Consider the following 26,308-nt stretch of genomic DNA (forward strand, 5'->3'; position numbering starts at 1 on the left):
GAATTGAAAATTAGGTTCTAAGGGTCTATGTCTGGGCATTGACAACTCTGTCTTCATAGGCTCAATGTAAAGCTACACATATATATATATATATATATATATGTTCCTGGATTGTTTTCTGTTTTTACAACAGAGCAGATGATATGCACCTGTTGTTTGTGAAATGTAATATAATTACTCTCTTCCTTGCAAATAATCTATTAGGCAAGAGGGCATCCCTTGATATTGCAGTTACCTTGGCTATGTATCTTTGCACGGTAAAAATGAGATGTATAATGTATTGCTGTAATTATTTATTTTACTGCAATATTGTAAAAGCCAATTGCTTAAATAAACTTAATTTGTAAATTGAAACTAATATAGATTTTATCTCAGATATGCCATGCCATATCACTTCAATTGCATTCAACAGCACAAAGTGGATGGTCAGCTCTTTGTGCCTTCTCATGGGCAAAGAATAGCAAGGCAGTGAACTAATGTACAATTTAGCATTGGGACATCTTCTATATAAAGATCTATTTCACCTAGGCAAAGAAAGACTCTCAGGAGAGCATATCCGCCCTCTTGACTACAGCTGTAGCTGCTTCTGCAACTCTTTCCAGAGGCACCCAAGTGGCTGACATCGGCTAGGCAGCCAATTGGTCACCCCTGCTTGCTTTTGCCAAACATTACTGCTTCCCCGCTCAGGCATGTAGTGACAGGTACTTTGCCAAATTAGTGCTGCATAATGTCCCCGGTTCTTTGTTAACCCATAACACCATCTCTCCTCACAGGGAGGTCTTGCTTTGGGACTCCCTTATAAGGTGAAAAATGTGCAGGAAGATGTAGCCATCAGAACAAAAAGTTCTCATCCAGGGGATACTCATCAATAGTCATAATCTTCGAATAATCCCCACCCATGTGCGGGATCCCGGAGCATATAGAAAATACATATACATATACCTATATATGCATATGTGAAAACATATATCTATGCAGCCTAAGATATTTCCACAATGGCCAAAATGCTGAAATTACATAGGTTTGCATAGTAGCACCTATACTCTCCCAACCCCTAAGGAAGAAAGAGAGCAGTAAACATTTGTCACACAACAATGCCTTATTGCCATAGAGAAACCTGTAATTGCAAGCATTTGCCAGTAGGCTGCAGTAGAGTATAAAGAGAACAAAGAAAACTGACACCTTGCCTTTAAGGCATTGGAGAAGGGATACCGTGCCTTTAAAACCTGTAGGCGACCCCCTGCTCCCATGATGCACCCAAGGTGGCAGTTAGGTCAGTTCTTTTTTCCGGCTCCTTCTGAGAGGATCCTGGAGCTTGAGCTCTTCAGTTTTTTGACTAAACCTGATTTTGAAGAGATTTTTTCAGAAAATTTGACGTTCTACACGTCGGTCTAGGTCCAGGGTTCGTCACAGCCGTCATCACGACAGGCCCCATAAGAGGAGGCGCACAAGATCACCTACATGGTCTTCCTCTATAAGATCTACGGTCCGGGACTACTCCCCGACCTTCTCCTCAACGCCTCCATCACGGGTGTCGCCCATAGATGACATCTTGACCTTCACAGATGTTCTGGGTAGGGGTGCAAAGAAACTCAACATCACTTTGCATACCTCGGTGGTTCCCACGTCTGTCATCTTTGACACCCTGCATCACCGGACAGCTCCTAGACCGCTGCTACCACTGGTGTCTGGATTCTTGGAACCGGCTATGGCCACCTTCCTCACCCCTGCGACGGTGGGTTCCGTGCCATCCAGAATCGCCAAAAAATACAAGGCTCCAGCATAGGACCCCTTGTTTCTCAGGACTGACCCGCCAGCGGACTCGGTCATTGTGGCTGCAGCCATGAAGTCCCACTCCTCTTCTACATCATTCTCTGTGTCTCCTGAGAAGGATAGCAAAAAGATGGACTCATATGGGAGGAAGATGTGCAACACTTCAGCGTCATCAGTGAAGGTTGCGAGTGCCTCTGCCCTTCTCGGGAGATACAACAGATCTCTTTGGGACTCCCTCACACGTTTCACCGAGAAGCTCCCAAAAAAGACTGGCAGAATTTCACTGAAATTCTACAGGAAGGAGGGCTAGTAGTCAATCAGGTAATAAGTGCTGCAGCGGACGCTTCAGATCTCGCCTCTCATGGCTACTCCCATGGAGTCTGTGCACGACGCTCGGCCTGGCTGTGCCTCACAGGCCTCAAGCCTGATGCCCAGAAGAAAATTCTGAACCTCCCATTTAATGGCTTATCTCTGTTTGGGGCTCACTCTGATGACGAGATGAACAAAATGAAGGCTGAGATGGACACTGTCAAGGCTGTTGGTCTGGAGAAGCGCAAGGAGTTCAAGAAACGTTTCCGTCAGGGCAACAAACGTTCGTTTCAACAGAGGGTTCAAACCCCTCAATGGTCCTCCCAGAACCAACAAAGATCCCAGTTCCAACAAAGGCGCCCGGGGAGAGGAAGAGGCAACAACAAGCAACAGTCCACCTCTAAGCAGCCTCCCAAGCCTTGAGTCGTTGCTTCCTCCGCAAACGTTCGCCACTCCGGTGGGAGGGAGTGTAGCTAGTCACCTGGAAGAGTGGAAAGCCATAACAAGAGACAAATGGGTGCTGAATATTGTGCAGCATGGTTACTTGCTGAGGTTCAAGTCTCCTCCTCTCCAAGAGCCCCCGCAATTCAAGCGCCTTCCTCGAATCCAAAGTCAGCTTTTGAAAGACGAAGTATCTCCCCTTCTCGCAAAGAAGGCCATAGAGGAGGTCCCTCCCATATGAAGAAATCAGGGAGTATACTCCCGCTACTTTCTAGTCCAAAAGCGGGGAGTAGCTTAAGAGTACAGACCTATCCTTGACCTGCGCCTGCTGAACAAGGAGAAATTTCGTATGCTAGCCCTGCATCAGATCTTTCCGCACCTTCACCAGGGTGACTGGATGTGTGCAATGCAGGATGCTTACTTTCATATACCTGTCTCAGTAAAGCATTGCAAATTTCTCAGGTTTCAGATAGCCCATCACCACTATCAGTATCGGGTGCCTCCGTTCGGCCTCAAATCCACCCCACGGACATTCTCCGAGTGCATGGTGGTAGTGGCTGCCTTCCTCCGCAGGCGGAATATCTCCGTCTATCCCTACCTAGACGACTGGCTCCTGAAAAGCTCCACACCTGTTCTTCTTCAGAGTCATCTCTCTTACTGTCTCAACCTGATGCATTCTTTGGGTTTGCAAGTCAACTACAAGAAGTCGGTCCTCAACCCCACCCAACGAATACACTATCTGGGTGCCTCCCTGGACTCCGCAGTGGCAAGTGTGTGTCCTTCGGAGGAGAGGTTGTCATCAATGCTTCTGAAGTGCCGCACCCTGCTCGACACCCAAAGTCCTACAGCCAGACATGTGTTGTCACTACTGGGATCGATTGCCTCGTGCATCTACATTGTGCCCAATGCACGCCTTCACATGCGGCCTCTGCAGCAGGCACTCGAGGATCAATGGTCTCAGAGGTCAGGTCACTGGGTAGATCGTGTCTCTCTCCATCAAGTTGCCGGAGACTCCATCAGATGGTGGATGAAATGTTCTCACCTGCTGCAAGGAGTTCTGTTTCATCAGTTGCCTCCAAAGCAGACAGTGGTCATAGATGCCTCAATGCATGGCTGGGGTCCAGCTTCAGGTACAAGGTCACTGGTCCGAGACAGAATGAAGCTATCATATCAACTTGGAGCTACAGGCTGTCTATCTGGCGCTCAAGTCCCTGTACCCGTCTCTGCACTCCAGCCACATTCAAGTTCAGACAGGCAACACAACAACGATGTCCTATCTGAACAAACAAGGAGGCACCAGGTCACGAGTTCTGTCTCTGGAAGCTCAATCCATTTGGTGGTGGCTTCTGGCGAGAGATCTCTCCATCATTGCAGTTCACCTCCCAGGAATTCTGAATGTTCAGGCGGACGGCCTAAGCAGAGACTTTGTCGAAGCGCACGACTGGGTGCTCAACAAAGGCAGACGGGGCAAACGCGAAATGCCCGCGAAATGCCCCGTCTTCGCGTCCAGATTCCCCCAGCAGGGATCACGGGGGAATGCACTTTTGTTCAGCTGGTCTCAAACATTGCTGTACGCTTTTCCTTCACTGCCTCTAATCCCGGCGGTGATACTGAAATTCTACAGGACCAACACCAGGATGATCCTGATAGCGCCGGAATGGCCACGCCAGTGGTGGTAGCCTGATCTCCTTCAGCTGTCTGAGGTTCCTCACCGGAGGCTGCCCTGCCGCCCAGACTTGCTGACCAAGGACGAGTGGAGGGTGTGTGGCCCCAATCTCCCTTCCCTTTGATTGACTGCATGGCTCCTGAGGTCATCCAGTATGGCCACCTAGACCTCTCGGCTGACTGTATGGACATCCTTAGAGAAGGGAAGAGGCCTCCACCAGAAAGTCTTATGCTTTCAAGTGGAAGAGATTTTACATTTGGTGTATGGACAAAGCTCTTGATCCGATTTGAGGTCAGGAGCAGGTGATTCTCCCATACTTATTGTACTTGGCAAGTTCAGGCCTGAAGTACCCCTCCATCAGGGTTCACATAGCAGCAATCACAGCCTACAGGAAGTCTCCTTCCCAGACCTCATTCTTCCTCATGCCTGTGGTCAAAGATTTCTTAGAGGGGCTTAAGAAAGTGTTCCCGCCAGTGACGTCCCCCTCTCCTCCCTGGGAGCTTAACATCGTACTTACCAAGTTGATGGGTGCTCCTTTCGAGCCTATTCATAAGGCATCTTTGCAGCACTTGACCTGGAAGCTGGTTTTTTGGTAGCCATCAACTCAGCCCATAGGGTGAGTGAGATTCAGGCCCTGTGTTGCAAGGAACCTTACACAGTTTTTCATGCCAATAGAGTGGTGCTGAGAACACATCCAGGCTTCCTGCCCAAGGTGGTCTCGGATTTCCATATCAATCAGACCATCACTGTGCCTACTTTCTTCCCTCAAACAACCACTCCCCCGGAGAGGTCTTTACACTCCCTAGATCTCCGGAGGGTTTTGAAATTTTACCTGGCTCGAACTCTTCCACTTAGGAGTCTGACCGGCTCTTTGTTAATTATGGTACAACAAATACCGGTCTGTCAGCTTCAAAAAGGTCTATCTCGAGATGGATTGTCTCCTGTATAGCTCTGTCTTACCAATTAGCTAACAAAGCTTTACAGGGCAAACCACTTGCACATTCCACTAGAGGGAAAGCTTCTACAACAGCTCTCCTTCGCAACATTCCGATATCTGAGATTTGTAAGGCGGCTACAGGGCGTTCAGTACATACCTTTACCCGCCATTACTGCCTAGATTCATATGCACAGGCCAATGCCCACGTGGGACATGCCTCTTTGGGTAATTTGTTTGCATAACTGCATTATAAATGTGATATTGATTCATGTTTTTGCTATGTACTTGATTGCTCATCTGCGAGACTTTAGGTATGGGCTTGCTAATCTATTCATAGATTATGACTAGGAGTATCCCCTGGATGAGAAGGATTGGTTATTTACCTGTAATCCTAGTTCTCATCCAGGGGTATACTCATCAAAGTCATAAGCGACCCACCCACCTCCCCGGACGAGCATTACAACAAAGTTATTGTATGTTGATTGCGGATTTACTCAGGTGTTTATGCACCTCCAAAAAGAACTGACCTAACTGCCTGACCTGTGGTGCGTCATGGGAGCAGGGAGTCGCCTACAGGTCTTAAAGGCACGGTACCCCTACTCTAATGCCTTAAAGGCAAGGTGTCAGTTTTCTTTGTTTTCTTTATACTCTACTGCAGCCTACTGGCAAATGCCTGCAATTACAGGTTTCTCTATGGCAATAAAGCATTGTTGTTTGACAAATGTTTACTGCTCTCTTTCTTCCTTAGGGGTTGGGAGAATATAGGTGCTACTATGCAAACCTATGTAATTTCAGCATTTTGGCCATTGTGGAAATATCTTAGGTTGCATAGATATATGTTTTCACATATGCATATATAGGTATATATATGTATTTTCTATATGCTCCGGGATCCTGCACATGGACTGGGATTATTCATAGATTATGACTTTGATGAGTGTACTCCTGGATGAGAACTAGGATTACAGTTAATTAACTAATCCTTCTCTTCCAGGGGATCCTCATCAAAGTCATAAGCATTAGAATATTCCCGCCCATGTGCGGGACCCCGGAAACACTATATTATATGTGCCCCACATATATATACTCATATATATATAAATACATATATATATATAACATGCAATAGCAGCCAATAAAAACAGAGCTGAAATATGCTGTGTAGAATTTCCACCATACATGCAATAATAATAAGCATTAGAAACATGAGAAACAACACAAAGTTTGTTTTAGAAACTGTTTTAATGCTCAGAAAGCAGTAGAAATTCTTATAACTCACTGGAAGCATAGAAAGCTCCCAGGCTGCATTGCAAACACACAGTCTAAAAAGACTGAAAAGCTAACCTGTAGCTACATTGCAATAAACTGACACCGTGCCTTTAAGGCACTCATGACCCCCAGTATCCCATCATGCCTCAGGGGTGACAGTTAGGTCAGTTGTTCTTTCCGGCTCCTTCAGAGAAGGACCCTGGTTACACAGCTCCACTAATTTTCCTGTTTTTTGACAGAAAAACTCTTCACTTTTGACAATTTTTTGTTCTTACTCGACATTTAACATCTAGTCAAGTAAGATACTGTCTTTTTCAGTCAATTTGGTGAGCATTTTCTCCTGAAAATGCCTTCACTCTTTGACAAATGCCCTTCTTGTGGCAACAAGAAGGCCAAGTCAGACAACCACGACGTCTGTATCCTGTGTCTGCCTGAGGAACATGATCCAGGCACCTGTCCTCATTGTGAACACCTGTCAGGAAGAACTTTAAAAGACTGGGAGAGGATTCGCATTTATGGCCTAGCTCATAGGTCATCAAGAGGAAGATCTCCGGTGAGGAAGGGCTCCAAGAAGACTCATTCATCTTCCAGAAAGAAGTCTTCATACCCCTCACCCTCAGCGTCGGGCTCGGCGCTGAGAAAAGAACCACCGGTGGATCATTCATCGTCTAAACTACCGTCGACGGCGGGCTCGCCGTCGAAGAGAAGACCAGGTACGTCGACGACGTCGAAGGATCCAGTTCCATCGTCGAAATCCCCTCCGTCGGCGTCAACCGGGCGACGTCCGACGTCGAGGAAGGGAACTCCGCCGCCGTCAACCGGGCGACGGTCGGCGTCGAGATCCAGGACCCCTCCGCCGTCGTCAACCAGGCGACGACCGACGTCGAGACGTGGAACTCTGTCGGCGGCTGCTCATCGCCGCTCGACGTCGAGAGACCATACATCCTCGCAAACAAGATTGTTTGATCCGCCGACTCCCCGAAAGCACTCGACCACGAGGGAAGATCGCTCGGCGTCGAGATGTTCAGATGTGGTGATGGTAACGGAGTCAGCTTCCCGTCATTCCACCTCAAGGTCCTCTGGCTCCTCAACTACTTCTTCGAAGTCCAGAAGTCCAGTACGCAAGTCACCTGAGCGTCGGACGGACCCTTGGGCGGATGAAGTCAGACTTTCACCTAGATGGTATAGGTCTTTGGATCATTGGAGAGATTCTGGGGCTGCAAAACGTATGCAGGACTACGCCAGCTCGCAGCACAGGTCTCCTCTTCAGGATCTAGTGGAGGAGATGGACAAGCATAGCCCTCCCAGGCGCAAATCTCCGGTGAGAACACCAACTAGATCTCCCAGAAGGACCCGATCTCCCAGAAAAGACCCAGAGGAGCGGGTCAGGTCTCGCTCTCCTAGACGAGAAGTGCGTCCGAAACGATCCGAAGAGAGGAGGCACAGTGTCCACCGTAGACGTCGACGAACTCCGTCTACTTCCTCTACCTCTTCTACCAGGTCTTCCAAGAGGGACTACTCCCCTACTTTGACGGACAGTCCTACGTCCCGATCCTCCCCAGTGGATGACATTGGCACGTATCTGGACGTCTTGCAAAGAGGAGCTCAGAAGCTGAACATTGAAATGTCTGTCCCTCAGGTTACCACGACAGTCATTTTTGAGACTTTACACAAAAAGGCGATCACCCGTCCTCTACTGCCATTAGTTCCGGGGATTATAGATCCTGTCAAGGAGGTATTCCTAACTCCGGCGGCTATCAGAGCGGTGCCAGCCCGCATCCAAAAGAAATACAAACCGGCCTCTTCTGACCCGGTTTTTGTAAGATCGGACCCGCCAGCAGACTCTGTTATTGTGGCGGCGGCGAGGAAGACACACGCAGTGGCAGGTTCTTCTTCCGTCCCCCCAGACAAGGACAGCAAGACGCAAGACTCCTGGGGTCGCAAAGTTTGCAACTCAGCTGCGTCGACTCTTAAGGTTTCTAGTGCGGCTGCACTTCTGGGTCGGTACGACAGAGCCTTATGGGACTCTATGGAAAGGTTCAAAGCCAAGCTGCCAAAAGAAGACCAGCAGGACTTTGAAGAGACCGTGACTGAAGGATGTCTGGTGGCGAATCAGATGATAAGCACGGCTGCGGATGGGGCTGTCCTGTCGGCGCATTCCTATTCTCATGGGGTTTGTGCCAGGAGATCGGCATGGTTGCGCTTGACAGGCCTGAAGCCGGATGCTCAACATCGCATCCTTAATCTCCCCTTTTCGGGTTCCGCTCTTTTCGGTGAGCATGCGGACGAAGAAAGGACCCGAATGAAGACGGAACTGGACACAGTGAAAGCGGTGGGCTTGGAAAAGAAGAAAGAGTTCAAGCGTCGTTTCAAGCCCAACAGGGGGAGAGGGGCTCAACAGAGGGTTCAAACCCCTCAATGGTCCCAAAGTAAAGCCCAAGGAAAACCCCAGTTTCGAGGTAAACCTGGCAGAGGTAGAGGAGGTCATCAACAATCCTCTACCACTACAAGAGGAGGAAAAGCCTGATCAGTGGCTTCCTCTGGCGCCGTTGCCCACTCCAGTGGGAGGAAGTGCTTCACAACACCTGGCAGAGTGGGTCAGCATCACCAAGGATCAGTGGGTGCTGAATATACTGCGCAATGGATACAAACTACGTTTCCTTGCTCCTCCAAAGAACATACCTCCAAAGAGCGCTTCCCCTCACCAACTAAGCTTGCTCCGAAGAGAGGTAACAGTCCTACTACAAAAGCGAGCGATAGAGGAGGTTCCTCTCGCTCAAAGAGGAAAGGGAGTTTACTCCAGGTACTTTATTGTCCCCAAAAAAGATCAGGAGGACAAGTTCAGACCAATACTCGATCTACGACTTCTAAACAAGATCATCATCAGAGAAAAGTTCCGCATGCTGGCTCTTCACCAAATATGCCCACATCTTCAAGTCGGAGATTGGATGTGTTCGGTGGACCTGCAAGATGCGTACTTTCACATCCCAATTGCTCAACAACATCGCAAGTACTTGAGGTTTGTCGTAGGGAACAAACACTATCAGTACGCAGTGCTACCCTTCGGTCTCAAGTCCGCACCACGAGTCTTCACCAAATGCATGGCAGTGGTGGCGGCTTTTCTGCACAAGAAGGGACTCTTCCTATACCCATACTTGGACGACTGGCTCCTAAAAGGTCCATCTCCAGTGCGGGTAAAACACGATCTACATCTGTGTCTTCTCCAATTGCACAGGCTCGGTCTCCATGTGAATCTGGAGAAGTCAGTCCAGCGGCCTACACAGTCAATTCACTACCTAGGCTCCGTTCTGGACACAAAAGTGGGAAAAGCGTTTCCTTCGGAGGAGAGACTTTTTTCCCTGAACCAGAAATGTGGAATTCTGATAGACTCTCTGCTTCCAACAGCCCGACAAGTCGCATCCCTGCTGGGTTCCATGGCATCCTGCATCTTTCTCATCCCAAACGCAAGGCTGAGAATGCGGCCTCTACAGCAGGCCCTGGAGGATCAATGGGACCAGGCGACAAGACTTTGGGAGGATCGCATCAAGCTCTCCCAAGCGACGAAAGACGCCATCAAATGGTGGACACGGAGAAAGAATCTGCTGGTGGGGGTTCGGTTTCACCAGCCTCTTCCAAACCAGTCGATAGTGACGGATGCCTCTCTACAAGGTTGGGGAGCGCATATGGGTCCGCTTCAGATTCAAGGCCTGTGGTCTGCGCAGGAGCAGACATACCACATCAATATGCTGGAACTCAGAGCGGTATTCCTGGCTCTCAAAGCGTTTTTACCAGCGATAGAGTCCAACTCAGTCCTAGTTCAGACAGACAACACGACCACCATGTTCTATCTGAACAAACAAGGAGGCACAAGATCTCGCCCTCTGTCTCGAGAGGCTCAGGCAATTTGGCATTGGCTCCTCTCTTGAGGCCTCACGATAGTGGCGGTGCACCTGCCAGGCGAGTTGAACGTAAAAGCAGACGCACTCAGCAGGCACTTCGAAGATCAGCCAGACTGGGTGCTAAACGACGATGTGGTGGAAGAGCTTTTTCGTTGCTGGGGTCGTCCAGCCATAGATTTGTTTGCAGACGACGAAAACTCCAAATGCCACGCCTTCGCGTCCAGGTTCCACCGGCCTGGAACTCAGGGGAATGCTCTGCTGATGGATTGGTCAGGGACGTTCGCTTACGCGTTTCCTCCCCTGGCTCTGATTCCGAGAGTAGTTTCCAAGCTCTGCAGGTCGAACATGGAAATGATCCTGATAGCTCCGGATTGGCCGCGGCAGTGGTGGTACCCGGACCTTCTACATCTGTCTGTGTGTCCACACAGACGACTCCCTTGCAGGCCGGACCTGTTGAGCAAAATGAACGGGAGGATAATGCATCCCAACCTCCCATCATTGAACCTAACAGCATGGCTCCTGAGGTCCTGCAATATGGACATTTGAACTTGCCTCCTAAGTGCATGAACATTTTAAAGGAGGCTAAGAGACCTTCCACGAGAACGTCTTATGCGTTTAAGTGGAAGCGGTTTTTCCTATGGTGTAGGGATCATCACCTTGATCCGACTAAAGGACAGGAGGACGTCATTTTGCCATACCTTCTTTCCCTGGCTACTGCTGGTTTGAAATACGCTTCTATTAGGGTGCATTTGTCAGCCATAGTAGCATACAGAAAATCACCAGATTAGGTGTCTTTCTTTCAGGTTCCAGTGGTTAAGGACTTCCTCCAGGGGTTGAAGAAAGTGTATCCCCCTGTGCGAAATCCTTCTCCTCCATGGGAATTAAACCTGGTGCTATCCAGGTTAATGTCACCACCTTTTGAGCCCATCCACAAGGCCTCTTTGCAACATCTCTCTTGGAAGGCGGCCTTTTTGGTGGCGATTACCTCTGCTCGCAGAGTCAGTGAGATTCAAGCTCTCTGTGCGAAAGAACCATACGCTATCTTTCATCACAATAGGGTAGTCCTAAGGGCTCATCCAGCTTTCCTTCCTAAAGTCATCTCTGATTTTCATATAAATCAGTCCATTTCCCTCCCTTCATTTTTTCCAAATCCTACGACCCCAGCCGAGCGGTCACTTCACTCCTTAGATCTTAAGAGAGTGCTCAAGTTCTATTTGGAAATGACCAAAGGGATTAGGAAAACGGATCAACTGTTTGTGAACTATGGTTCAATGCGAACAGGTTTTCCAGCGGCCAAGAGGTCCATCGCGAGATGGATTGTCTCTTGCATTAAATTGGCTTATCAGCTTGCAGGCAAGCCTTTGTTGCAGTCGCCCAAAGCGCATTCCACTAGAGGGAAGGCCGCTACAGTAGCCTTCTTGCACGACATCCCAATGTCAGAGATATGCAAGGCTGCGACTTGGAAATCAGTTCATACCTTTACGAGACATTACTGTCTCGAGTCTGATTCCAGGGCCGATACTCAAGTAGGACAAGCCTCTTTGAGGAATCTATTTGGGTAGCCTACGGCCTGTACAAGCTTAGTGAATACTAGGCTTAATATGGTTTATTACTGTATTGTTACTCCTTTGCCCGCAGGGAGATGAGGTGAGGCTCGCTATTTTATTCTAATGCTTATGACTATTGATGAGGATCCCCTGGAAGACAAGGATTAGTTACTTACCTGTAATCCTAGTTCTCTTCCAGGGGTATCCTCATCAAAGTCATAAGCAACCCTCCCGCCTCCCCGGGCAAAGGACATTCTTTAATAAGGAGATATGGTTAACCTATTTGTTATTGGGTTTATTTTCAGTCTCCGAAAAGAACAACTGACCTAACTGTCACCCCTGAGGCATGATGGGATACTGGGGGTCATGAGTGCCTTAAAGGCACGGTGTCAGTTTATTGCAATGTAGCTACAGGTTAGCTTTTCAGTCTTTTTAGACTGTGTGTTTGCAATGCAGCCTGGGAGCTTTTTATGCTTCCAGTGAGTTATAAGAATTTCTACTGCTTTCTGAGCATTAAAACAGTTTCTAAAACAAACTTTGTGTTGTTTCTCATGTTTCTAATGCTTATTATTATTGCATGTATGGTGGAAATTCTACACAGCATATTTCAGCTCTGTTTTTATTGGCTGCTATTGCATGTTATATATATATATGTATTTATATATATATGAGTATATATATGTGGGGCACATATAATATAGTGTTTCCGGGGTCCCGCACATGGGCGGGAATATTCTAATGCTTATGACTTTGATGAGGATACCCCTGGAAGAGAACTAGGATTACAGGTAAGTAACTAATCCTTACGTGCCTTTAGTAATAATATTTCTGGTAGATACATAGTCTTTCTGCAGATTCCTCACTGCCGTTTCTCCCCTCCTAAATGAGTTAGGTCCCACGAAAATAAGATCGAGATGTATACAAACATGTTATATTCTGTAAATCTCTGAGTTCCTCTTTGCGTGCTTTAAAGTAGCAAGGAAACATTGCTAGTAACTGACATCACCACCCTGGTTGGTGTCTACCATGCTCCACTGTCATCATGAGCAAAGGTTTGGCTGAAGCTGCATGCACCACCGTTGCATGTCTGTTGCTTGGGGAAAGTTTTCTGGACCATTCTGGAATCTGAAAGGGTATTGATATGCTTTGGAATCAATGGGAAGATTATGTATCCAGTGAATGTCTGCACCATCACCTGTTGTCTACAGCGTGTCTACATTCACCACCAACTATTGAGTGCATACCTGCAATCATCATGTACTGTCAGCAGTGTATGTCTGTTTAAACCTGCGGTCTGCAGTGTCTGCCTCAACTCATCACCTCCTGTCTGCAGTATATGTCTGTACTCATCACCTTGTGTCTATGGTGTATGTTTATAACCATCACCCACTTTCTGCTCTACATGTCCATAATTGGCACCTTGATCTGTAACACATTCAAAATGTTCGCCTTTTGCCTGCAATGTATCTCTGCTCTCACATCTGCCTGCAGTGTAGTCAACACCTACAATACTCACATTTACTTAGGGCTTGGTTGCTGCTGGCTCCTAATTCCTGCATGTTGTATTTTGACTCTTCTTATATACAAAATAAATATTTTGTGTTTACAGCAATGCTTTCCTATCTCACCCTTTGTGCAGAGCTGGCCCGGGAGTTGCAGTTTGGGGTGGATGAAATAAACAGGATCCGGGTGGAGAATCCAAACTCCCTGCTGGAGCAGAGCGTAGCCCTCCTGAACTTGTGGATGATCCGAGAAGACAAGAATGCAAACAGTATGTAAAGGGTCCAGGAGGGGCCAATAGCGGGATGGGGGAAAAGGAGGTGCATCTAACCACCATGGCGGCTGGCTTTTACTATGTACAGACTCAAGAAACATCTGTTAAGGCTACTTCTTATATTGCACAGTCTGAAAGAAGTGTTATGTTTAGATGTTGTTATGTTCCAAAACTTAAATCTCTAAACTTACAAATCTCTACTACCAATTCTCAATTCCTTCAATGTCCTTATCTTTAGAAGGGATTTTTTGATGGACCTCAATGTGTGGCCCGGTTGATATTCAAAATAATTCTTACTTTGGAACACTAGGTCAAACTTATAGAAGGGTCTCTGAACAGAAAGAGCCTGACATTCAGCTGCTCATTGACAGGCAACCAGTGAAGGAAACAAAAAGGGGGAAATGGTCAAATTTCTCGACTGCAAAGAGAACTCTCGTAGGACTATTTTGAATGTACTGTTGGTGGCAGATGGAAGAGGCAGGAAAAGCCAGATAGATGCCATTGCCTTAGCCTAGCCCACATGAGATAAAGGCTTTCAAAACTGAGACATAATGTTGGAATGCTAATGAAGTCAAGATGTGACATACTATCCATGGTTGGACAATAACTCTTGGACAGCACTACAGTGTGTGAAGCCAAGTATAGCTCCTTGTGCAATCATATTGCAACACGTTTTTGATGCAGTTGTTGTGGTCGTACAGAATTTAGTTTGGGGGAGTACTTTGGAGTCCCGAAGGGGGAAATCCTTTTTGAATGAACAACATTTCAGGGTTGAGCATCACAAAAGTTGGGGTATATCCACTACTGCACAGATCTATGGACTAAGGTGATCTGAGGCTCGTGAACACCCACTCTTATCTTCAAAGTGAAAAGGGTGTCACTGATGTAATCACTGAGTCACTGAGGCTACAACTGTGAAGGCACATTATATCATTATATATTTCTCCAGTATTGGATCTTTCATAGATTCACATGCGTGAATCATCCCGTTGTCGTAGTGGGATTCCCACGGTATACATGTAAAAGCAGTAGATGAAATTACTGTAGGCTACCATGCAATGAAGAGTCCGTGCAGTAGCCTATCAACTTTATTTTGTAAAAAGAACCAAATTTAACCAACAGCCAATCAGGCAATGGCACTCTCTAGAACAATCCCAAGAGAGGCTAGGTTCCGCAGATTTTCTACCTCACGTTGTGTGAAAGGGAGTCCCCTGAGCTCTGCTCAGTTTTTTCTGGTTATCCAGTTTTCTAGCAGATTTCTCTCCAAATATGTCGGAATCTTCAAAGAAAGGTCTCTTCAGTTTGTGTGGATCATGTGGAAAAAAGTGGCTGCATGCTGAGGATCCATATAAGAGCTGCATCTACTGCCGTTACCCTCAATACAAGGTAAAAGACCGCAAAATCTGTAGAACCTTCTCGACAAAAACCCTCAAGAGAGGGGAGAACTTAAATCAAAATCTGATGTCTCTGAGGATGAGGAGAGCTCTACCACACTGACTTCTAAGGAAACACACAAAAGGAGAGAGATCTTTTGAATCTCCTGAAGTTTCCAAGAAGAAGATGTCAAAAAGGTCTCGTCATGAAGAGGAAGGCACCTCACAAAAAGGAAAGCTTCCATTTCCTACTGAGGAAAATAAACCATAAGGAGGAAAAATATTTTTCTATCCAATCCATGAAAATATCTGTCACAAGAAGCTTGTATCACCAACGGTGTTAACTTCCGGATCACCGTCGATGCAAAAACCATCCTCTAACCAAGTTTCTCCTTCCTCATCTTCAAAAAAATCTACATTGTTGACGACAGACTCGACGACAGTCCCTTCAACGACGCTTCTAGTGACGACAATTGCTACACCCCTGCCAACCTTATCGTCGATGGCAACGCTAACAACAAGATTTTTTTCAGCATCCTGGTCGGCGACGGTGGTTCCATCGTAGACCTCGTCTATGACAATTTCGTTGACGATGCCGACGACGGCTTAATCCTATCCTATCCTCGTAGACGACGCAGCCGCTGTTACTGTTGACAAAGCTGACGATGCTATATCCCATGCCTGGTCGTAAGCGTCCATCTACCTTACAGCTTATGCCAGTGTATCCGTCAATGATGTTCTCATCGACAACACAGTCGACGAGGCAGATTTTACAGAATCCAGCAATAGTTTCACCTTTACCTCCTTCAACATTCTTGGAGGAATCTGATGATGTTGGGATGTTTGGGCCTGCTGATAGTCCTTCCCAATTACATCTCAAATATCAGGCAGAAGACCGTGGAACCATCACCATCGCTCCTCTGGGTCGAAGTCTTCACACTCGGAATCGGGTAAAAGACGTCCTAAGAAAAAATCAAAGAAGCGCTTGTGCTCTCCAACGTCCCCCGTCAGTCTCCGGACACGGACGAGGGGGCCAGGGGTACCTCCCCTGCGGGTCCGTTGGAGCCTTGAGTCCCACGGCCTACCCACCTTATCAGGGTCCGTTGACGACTCCGGCCCAAGTACAAGATTTTCTTGCTGCCATGGACCACCTTTTCAGGACTCTGGCTCTTGCCAAGCGCCTTCGGGCCCCGCGGTCCCAGCTGAGGGCCCTTCCTTGCCAATGGCGCCGCCAGCGGCTCCGGTGCTGCAAGGTCCTCTGCCGGGGGCTCCGGCGCCTCCTGTGGCTCCGTTTCCGGTGCCGCAATGAGTTCTGTTAGTTCCACCTCGGCCCTTGCCCGGGTTTCCGAACAATTTTGCTCCTGTTTGGGACCCTAATTGGGATATGGAGCCCGATCGCCGCAGACCAGCGCAGTTCCTGGCGCCGTTGGACCATTTGTTTTCCCCTGTCCCTCCCCCGCCGCCGCAGCCTGTGCCACGGACAGTGGAGGAGGCGGACGACTGGTAGGGGTCTGAGGATCCTCTTGCACGGCAGTACGATTCTGAACAGGAGGGGGCGGAAGAGTCGGAGGATGCAGGTGGTCTTGACCTCTCCTCTGAGCCTGGTTTTCTGTCTCCTCCTGCTGTGGCCATAAGAAGGGCACCACATATACTGTGGTGCTCCGTAGAACAGCTGAGGCCCATGACCTTGATCTGCCTATGGTCACTCTCAAAACCAACCTCCTCACTGAAGTTCTTCAGCCGGCAGCAAGCTCTATGGAGCCTCTGCTTCCGTTCAATGAGGCGTTAACGGATGTGTTGATGGACACCTGGTCTAGACGAGCCACAGGGGTTCCTGTGGATAAGAACAAGGCCAGGCGTCATTGCCCAGCACCGGGTGACCCTGCCTTTTTAACGACCCGCCAAACTCCAGAGAGCCTGGTCATCCAGGCCTTCGCTTAGCGCATTCTCTACCACCCCGCCGGATAAGGAATCAAAGAGGCTGGAGCAGTTGAAAAGAAATTGCTTTCCTCTGCCAGCTTGGGGCTGCGGTCGGTAAACACCACATGCCTCTTGGGCCGCTACTCTCACGCTGTGTGTGACACGGTGGCGCAGACTTTGCCTCAGGGTCTGGAGCAGGTTCGGGCAGTACTTTCCCGACCCGTTGCGGAGGGGAAAGACTCAGCAAATTTTGCCATCAGGTGTGAGCTGGACACCGCGGACTCACTGGGTAGGGCGATCTCAACGACAGTGGCCCTCCGTCACCACGCCTGGTTGCGGTCCAGTGGGTTTTCATGGGATGTTCAGAGTTCCCTCATGGACATGCCCTTTGATGGTACTCGTCTGTTTGGCGATAAGACAGACAGTGCGCTGGAGTGTTTTAAGGACTCTCGGGCTACGGCCAAGTCCTTGGGTCTCTCCACCACGCGTCTGGCCACGTCTGGTTTTTGTTCCTTTCGTGGCCACGGAAGGGGCAACCCAACACGTTTGTTCAGCCAGAAGCCTGCGCAGAACCAACCTCATCGTGGGCGCGGCAGTGTTGGCCGCCGCGGCGGGACAGAGGGCCAGTGTGTGGGTTAGTCCACCTCCGTTCCCGCAGCATCCGCCTCAAAGCCTTCTAGTCCAAACTTTGGGGTGCACCCCACGGGGCTACTCCCTCCCCTCACCTTCGACTGTGCCCCCCACCCCCAGCCATGCCACCTCAGTTCCACCGTATGTCGGGGGATCACTTTGAGTTTCTCCAACAGGAAGTTGCAACCCCCTTGGCCAAGGGGGCCATCGAGCGCGTTCCTGGGCCAGAAGTAGGACGTGGTTGGTATTCCCACTACTTTCTGGTCCTCAAGAAGGAGAAAGGGGGCCTGCGTCCCATCTTTGACCTCAGGAACGTAAATCGCTTCCTCCGGAAGGGGAAGTTCAAGATGTTGACTCTGGCTCAGGTCTTGGCTCCCCTTGACCCTGGAGACTGGATGGTAGCGTTGGACTTGCAGGACGCCTATTTAATTTCCCCGTCCTGCTGGCCCACCGGCGTTACTTGTGGTTCACGGTAGGCCAAGAGCATTTTCAGTTTTCTGTGCTCCCGTTCAGCCTTACCAGTTCCACTCGGGTGTTCACAAAAGTGATGGCAGGGGTCACAGCTCATCTGCACAGATTAGGGGTTCCAGTTTTCCCCTATGTCGACGACTGGTTGTTGAAGGCGTCTCCCACCTCTAGACTACGGCCGACCTCCTGAATTTGCTAGGGTTCTCCATCAATATGGCTAATACGGAAAAGGGGCCCCCTGTACTCAATAGTATGGGGCAGTAAGGCAGGGAAAAATTCAAGACTTTAAAGACACAAAAAATGGCTGCCCCCCATGTTTAATAAATAGGCTCAATAAGAGTCCTTGATTAACAACCTACAAAGATGAGCTCACTGAAACCAAACACAAGACCACATTTTTAGGAAAATACAAAACATAATTGTATTTATTTTTCCTGTTCAATAATTTTTTTCGGAATATTGTTTCATTACATACATTAAATAGTTTGGATACACATTCCACACACTCCTTCATGCATTCAACCAAGCTGGACAACAAAAACACTCATAACATCACATCAAACATCTTCTCCAGTCAGGCATACCCATACATTCGTCATTTGTTCAACACTCATCATACTTCCAGAGTCAGATGTAGCACAAATATCCTGTCCACACCAATCTCCCCACATCAACGTGGGAGACCAGATGAAGAAAGTAGTAGGACAGATTACAAAACGCCAACGCGTGTTTCGGTGCCGTGCCAGGATCAACGGCCAAACCTTCTTCAGGGCAGTCAGAATAGGAAGGGGGGAGTGTGAAACAATACCGCAAAAAATCTGCAATAGTTAAAGAGACAAATTTAAATTTACATGCAGAACCTCAACAGGATATCTTACAAGTCCTTTATCTAAACAGACATATACATTACAATACACATTTTGTATAGCCATTCTAGTGAGGTACAGTGAGCTCAAAACAATGTATCACAAAGGTTAAATCAGATAAATTTATAAAGCAAGAACAAAACCTCATGGGCGAAAATCCACGCAGACCGCTGCAGAGACACAATATATCATTCATAGAAAATCCACTACCGTAGTCATACATGTAACAAACAAAAAAAGTGAAAAAATAAAGAAGTAGTGGTCACCTAGATCATCACATCGCATTTTACAGTTCACCAAGGCCGACATATTGTAAGAGGCGTCTTAGAGAAAAGAGCCTATTGTCACACTGGGTAAACGACTAGTTGGAAGGCATAGCCTTACAGTACTCCCATTCCCTGCATGGCCCATTTAGTAGCGGAAATGTCTAGATGAAGAGTCATTTCTAAAAGTCCATACTTACAGGCAGCATTCGAGGGGGAATAATTTCACAGTGGCAACAGGGCAGGCTCAACGTCAGGGGTCGACAAAAATGTATTTAGAGGCAACAAGATGGATCGCACCGCAGTATCGACCATACATGAGTCAGGCGAATGTTCTGTAAACGCAAACATCCAGATTTTAGGGTTTCATTATTCACAATTGCACGATCTTAAAAACAGTCCAAGGAAGGAAAACCTCCCGCTGATCTCCAGAGGCCAACTTACCTCAAATGCGGTCAAGCACTTCCCATAGGATCTGGGGGGTCCTTCAAAAGCACACTATGGCTGGCGGTAACAGCCTGTGCTGCTGTCAAAAACCGGGGGAGAATTCCAGATGGAACAATCACTTGTTCACGTGCTGTAGCCGACAGTCTGGGAAATTACGTGAAAATATATAAATGGTAAACAGACAAATAAGCCAAGTGGTTCTCTGTTGATGCAATTCAGTACTCCGAAAGCCGAATAATGAAGATCACCGGCGGCAAACGTCCCTGTACAACCCAGGGGCCTCAAACCCCACAATGCCCCTAGGGGCCTGACATAAAACCCAATGTGGATTTACCTGTCTGAATTCATAGGATAGGCGAAAGTTCAAGAAATCTCGAAGCAACCAGCGTTTTCTGTCGTCCCCTTTCGCTCCTGTGGAACCATAAAACCAAGTGATAAAAATCCACACTAAAGCAAACATGAATGGCTGATTGACATGACAAGTATATATATATTCATTATTACACTCGACCAGATTTCATAACAAAATGAGCTCGAAAGTGTAAATAAATCACTGCCCAGATTAAATCCACTAGGAGTTGGGCTCGTGTAGTCGAATCGAATACCCCTGTATGAGAAGTTTGATGTATTTCTCAACCCCACCAGACGGGAGCCAATGCTCAGAATGGCTGCCATCGAGTTTGGCACTAAACTAGGGAATGTCAGGCTTCCCAGGCAAACCAAAAGGAGAACCGGGAGGCTCAGGGGCAGCACAACCCCCAGGGTGCTTACTATTGCATCCAACATGCAAGATCCGGTACAGAGAGCATGGAACATACCTTCAAGGTAGAAAGATGCAGGCGGTCAAGATCTACATAGCAAACGGGTCAGGACCCGTGCCCGATAAGGACCGGCGGGAAAACGCACAGCATTTAAATATGGAAAGGGGAGCTCTATAATCCAATCGAGAGCCCTGGCGTAAAAACGCCCTAATTCTGCTAGAGATAAATAGAAAACCCGCAGTGGAGTATTCAGATAGTGGCTTAGCCGGATATGTGATAGAACTCGACCCACAGGGAAAAGAAAAAGAAAAGCAGATAAAAGAAAAGCAAATAGAACAACTTTCCGTCGCAGTACCTGGGGGCGATTTTAGGCTCAACACCCCAAGTTAGAGAGAACCCATCCACGGAAAAAAACCTGATGGTTCATTTTCTACATCAAATGCTAACAGCACTCAAGACCAAAAACAGATGTAACAAAAGACTAGTGAGCAATATATCGCGATCGATTTTAACGGGAATTTTTTTTTTCCCTTCAGGTTATCGCATTTTCCCAGGGGCAGTGTTCGTTTAGCCCCTTGCTCACAGAGTTGAGCAAAAAGATCCAAAAAACCTCCCTTTTCTTTCTGAGTATAGAGCTGTCCAACCCAGAAACCAAGCGAATTTTCTCCGGAATCGACCATTTCAGGTCGGACTCGGTATGTTTGGCGTCAATCCAGTGTTGTACTAGTGGAGCCCCACCTTTCAAATTCCTTACACTGGATTTATGTTCGCCAATCCTGTGCCGGCATTCCCGCCCTGTCTCGCCCACATAGGGCAATCCACAGGGGAACAGGGTGACATACACTACATTCGTTGAGCGACAATTGCTCATTCCCTTCAGTTTAACGCAGCGATTGTCAATCATCAAGGTGTTACCTACCATGGCGTGAGGACATGCTTGGCATGTCCCACAGCGGTGATGACCCTCAACCAAGGGAAGACCTAGTAATCCGGTCTGTTTCATACTTCCAGGAGTTGGAAGGACACCCCGAACCAGATGGTTGCGCAGATTGTTGTTCCGACGGAACGCAAACAAGGGTTTGGGTATCATCTTTTCTTGCTCGCCCATATTAAGGAGGTACCAGAGAGAGTTGACAGTTCGTCTAAGTTTATGGTTAATGGTAGAGTGCTTTGTAATACAAACCACCCTGTCCTGAACCTCACGGTTTCACACTTGTAACATGCTGTCTCTGTTAAAGTATCTGGCACGCTTAAATGAATCTCGAATCAATCGAGGGGGGTATCCGCGTTGGGCCAATTTCACTTTCAAGATATCGGATTGGAGCAGGAACTCACCAATTTCAGTGCAGTTCCTCCGGAGGCGGAGAAACTGACTGAAAGGGATAGAGTCCCGTTGGCATCGAGGATGGAAACTTCCGTATTCAAGTAAAGTGTTTTTTCCCGTAGGTTTCGTGTAAAGAGATACCAAAAGTTCACTATCGGCATATTTAACCCAAACGTCAAGAAACTCAACTTTTGTGTTTCCTTGAAGTTGGCCGTGAATTTGAGGTTTGGGTCGGCCAAGTTGACCCAAGACACCAATTCAAGAAGAGATTCCTGGTCGCCGCTCCATACGAAGAAAATATCATCAATGAAACGCGACCAGGCACGCACGTTCTCAAAAATTGGAGCCATTTTGTTGTAAATATTGGTCTCCTCAAACTGGCCCATGTACAGGCAGGCAACACTGGGGGCACACGAGGCCCCCATGCTGACCCCCTGCACCTGGTGGAAATACTCGTTGTTAAATTTGAAGTAATGCTCCCCCAATACTATCCTGAGACAGTCCAGAATTAGTGGGGCATTGAGTAGATCACTTTGATTCGTCAGAATCTCCTCAAGGACCTGGATCGCCCCATCCTGGGGGATGTTAGAATAAAGGGATTCCAGGTCCATGGTAACCAGCAGTTCTGTGTTGAAATCAAAGGGCATCTTCTCCACTTTCGAGATAAAGTGTCCAGTGTCTTTTACAAATTATTTAAGTTGGCTAACCAGCGGTTTTAAAAACTGGTCAGCGTATTTGGACAATGGCTCAGTGGTCGATACTATTGGTCGCATCGGCGGGTCCAAGATATCTGTATGAAACTTAGGTAGGCCGTAGATAATAGGCATTCTAGTAAAGGTAGGGGTCAGAAATTCCGCCTCCTTAGTGCATAGAAATCCATCCTCAACCGCCGAGTTGACCAATGCAAGGATGCAATGCTTCAAAGCCTCCTTGGAGAACCTCATGATTCGCTGGTAATGCCTAGTGGAGGAAAGGAGGGTAGTCATTTTATCGACATAGGTCGAAGTGTTGAAAATGACTATCCCCCGCCCTTATCACACGGTTTGATGGTGAGATTATGATTTTCACTGAGTTCCTTTAGGGCCAGGTTTTCTCCCCTACGTAAATTGTGCGCTGGTTTGGGGACATACTTAATCGCTTTATCGATTTTTTTGAGAACTGCTTTCTTGAAAATCCCTACTGCCGGCCCAAGTGCATCAAGGCTCGGAGTAAAGTTGGAGGGGAGTTTGAGACCAGACGCGTTATCTGATTCGAGTAAGGAGGGACGGGAAAGAAGAATTTTTTCAAGCGGATCTTCCTGAAGAAAGAATGAAGATCTTTCGTGAACGCAAACCTGTCAAATTGGATGGAAGGGACAAATGATAGGCCTCTAGATAACAAAGTCAAGGATTCAGGGGAGATGATAGCATCGGACAGATTGAACACCGGAATAGGGTTTAGTTTCTCCAATATTGGGTGTGTCTTGTTTGGATATACCTCTGTGGTCGGGCCAGGCCCTGACCCTGATGGAATTGCCTCGCTTGGGGTGTCCGGTTTCTTGATCTGGAATTGCCCCTGCGATTCCCCAAAAAATGGTCCTGGCCCAAGGGTCTATCACAGGAGTCCTGTCGTTGCTGGTAATTCGTGTTGTAATTTGGATCATAGTTAGAGGTCCCTTTGCTCTCTGAGTCGGTGGTATCAGAGCATGTATTGACTCTTCTATTAATCCAGCGAGGTGCCTGGTTGCGATCAGTATTCTCCGAATTGGCATAGAATGGGGGAGTCAAATATGGATATGCTTTTTCCTGTGAAAAAGGCCTAACATCCTTTCCGAATTTTTCGATCTTCCGTTTCAACAGATATTCAGAAAATGAGTCTATTTCCAGACTTATTTCCTCTAATTTCTTTTTACCTAGATCCACCGAGTTGTCCTTTTTGAGCTTCTCTTCGAGCTCTTCAATTTCTTTAGCCAGCAGAGACAGGACCTCCCGTGCTGTCTCAATGATCAGCATCATGTAGTCTCTTGAGCATCTGTTCGAAATCAGAGCCTATTTCTCCAAGAAGTGTCATAATTCAACTAAGAGACCAGGAATATTCCTGACTCTTAGTCCAATGGGGATAGTCCCAGCTTTAAGATAATCGAGCATAAATTTAGCATGGGCTTCCGTTCGCAGGGACTTCTTTTTTAGGTTTAGGAGTTTGTTCCATTCCCCTTCAATGCCCTTAGAGAGAGTAAATTGATTACCAGTCCCCTCAGTAGCGCCAATCATACGGGCAAAATCTTCATCTGAAAAACCGAAGGTCTTAATGCTCTCCATGGTAGAGTTCGAGGTCTAAAGGATCAAACAAACCAACAGAATAAATAGAAAGAATAAAAACAAAAAACAAAAAATTAAAAAACAGACAAAGCTAGATAACAAGAAAAACAATTACAAAACCAAACCAATTTGGCAATAAAAAATTATAACCAACAATAATAAATCCACAAAGGTCCACGGGTTTCACTCAGGAGGACACACACACACACCCCACAGCACAGGGCTGTGAAATAAGGCTAATACGGAAAAGGGGCCCCCTGTACTCAATAGTATGGGGCAGTAAGGCAGGGGAAAATTCAAGACTTTAAAGACACAAAAAATGGCTGCCCCCATGTTTAATAAATAGGCTCAATAAGACTCCTTGATTAACAACCTACAAAGATGAGCTCACTGAAACCAAACACAAGACCACATTTTTAGGAGAATACAAAACATAATTTTATTTATGTTTCCTGTTCAATATTTTTTTTCAGAATATTGTTTCATTACATACATTAAATAGTTTGGATACACATTCCACACACTCCTACATGCATTCAACCAAGCTGGACAACAAAAACACTCATAACATCACATAAAACATCTTCTCCAGTCAGGCATACCCATACATTCTTCATTTGTTCAACACTCATCATACTTCCAGAGTCAGATGCAGCACAAATATTCTGTCCACACCAATCTCCCCACATCAACGTGGGAGACCAGATGAAGAAAGTAGTAGGCCAGATTACAAAACGCCAACGCGTGTTTCGGTGCAGTGCCAGGATCAACGGCACACCTTCTTCAGGGCAGTCAGAATAGGAAGGCGGGGAGTGTGAAAAATACCGCAAAAAATCTGAAATAGTTAGAGACAAATTCAAATTTACATGCATAACCTCAACAGGATATCCTACAAGTCCTTTATCTAAACAGACATATACATTACATTACAATACACATTTTGTATAGCCATTCTAGTGAGGTATAGTGAGCTCAAAACAATGTATCACAAAGGTTAAATCAGATACATTTATAAAGCAAGAACAAAACCTCATGGGCGAAAATCCACGCAGACCGCTGCAGAGACACAACAATATATCATTCATAGAAAATCCACTACCGTAGTCATACATGTAACAAGCAAAAAAAGTGAAAAAATAAAGAAGTAGTGGTCACCTAGATCATCACATCGCATTTTACAGTTCACCAAGGCCGACATATTATATGAGGCGTCTTAGAGAAAAGAGCCTATTGTCACACTGGGTAAACGACTATTTGGAAGGCATAGCCTTACAGTACTCCCATTCCCTGCACGGCCCATTTATTAGCGGAAATGTCTAGATGAAGAGTCATTTCCAAAAGCCCATACTTACAGGCAGTATTCGAAGGCGAATAATTTCACAGTGGCAACAGGCAGGCTCAACGTCAGGGGTCGACAAAAATGTATTTAGAGGCAACAAGATCGCACTGCAGTATTGACCATACATAAGTCAGGCGATGTTCTGTAAACGCAAACATCCAGATTTTAGGGTTTCATTATTCACAATTGTACGATCTTAAAAACAGTCCAAGGAAGGAAAACCTCCCGCTGATCCCCGGAGGCCAACTTACCTCAAATGCGGTTGAGCACTTCCCATAGGATCTGGGGGGGTCCTTCAAAAGCACACTATGGCTGGCGGGAACAGCCTGTCCTGCTGTCAAAAACCGGGGGAGAATTCCAGATGGAACAATCACTTGTTCACGTGCTGTAGCCGACAGTCTGGGAAATGACGTGAAAATATATAAATGGTAAACAGACAAATAAGCCAAGTGGTTCTCTGTTGATGCAAATCAGTACTCCGAAAGCCGAATAATGAAGATCACAGGCGGCAAACGTCCCTGTACAACCCGGGGGCCTCAAACCCCACAATGCCCCTAGGGGCCTGACATGAAACCCGATGTGGATTTACCTGTCGGAATTCAAAAGATAGGCGAAAGTTCAAGAAATCTCGAAGCGACCAGATTTCATAACAAAATGAGCTCGAAAGTGTAAATAAATCACTGCCCAGATTAAATCCACTAGGAGTTGGGCTTGTGTAGTCGAATCGAATACCCCTGTATGAGAAGTTTGATGTATTTCTCAACCCCACCAGACGGGAGCCAATGCTCAGAATGGCTGCCATCGAGTTTGGCACTAAACTAGGGAATGTCAGGCTTCCCGGGCAAACCAAAAGGAGAACCGGGAGGCTCAGGGCCAGCACAACCCCCAGGGTGCTTCCTATCTCATCCAACATGCAAGATCCGGTACAGAGAGCATGGAACATACCTGCAAGGTAGAAAGATGCAGGCGGTCAAGATCCACATAGCAAACGGGTCAGGACCTGTG

At 47.1% G+C, this 26,308-nt stretch overlaps 1 protein-coding gene across 3 annotated transcripts in view; it reads left to right on the top strand.

Annotated features, from left to right (window-relative positions):
- ANK1 (ankyrin 1) overlaps positions 1-26,308 on the top strand; it is a 1,318,767-nt gene that overhangs the window by 960,295 nt on the left and 332,164 nt on the right. For all 3 annotated transcript variants that reach the window (XM_078666235.1, XM_078666236.1, XM_078666234.1), the window contains one exon: positions 13,481-13,612. In XM_078666235.1, coding sequence (XP_078522361.1) covers positions 13,481-13,612 — 132 coding nt within the window. The remainder of the gene's footprint in view (positions 1-13,480; positions 13,613-26,308) is intronic.

The sequence above is a fragment of the Lissotriton helveticus genome, chromosome 11, assembly GCF_964261635.1.
Source record: "Lissotriton helveticus chromosome 11, aLisHel1.1, whole genome shotgun sequence".
Taxonomy (NCBI): domain Eukaryota; kingdom Metazoa; phylum Chordata; class Amphibia; order Caudata; family Salamandridae; genus Lissotriton; species Lissotriton helveticus.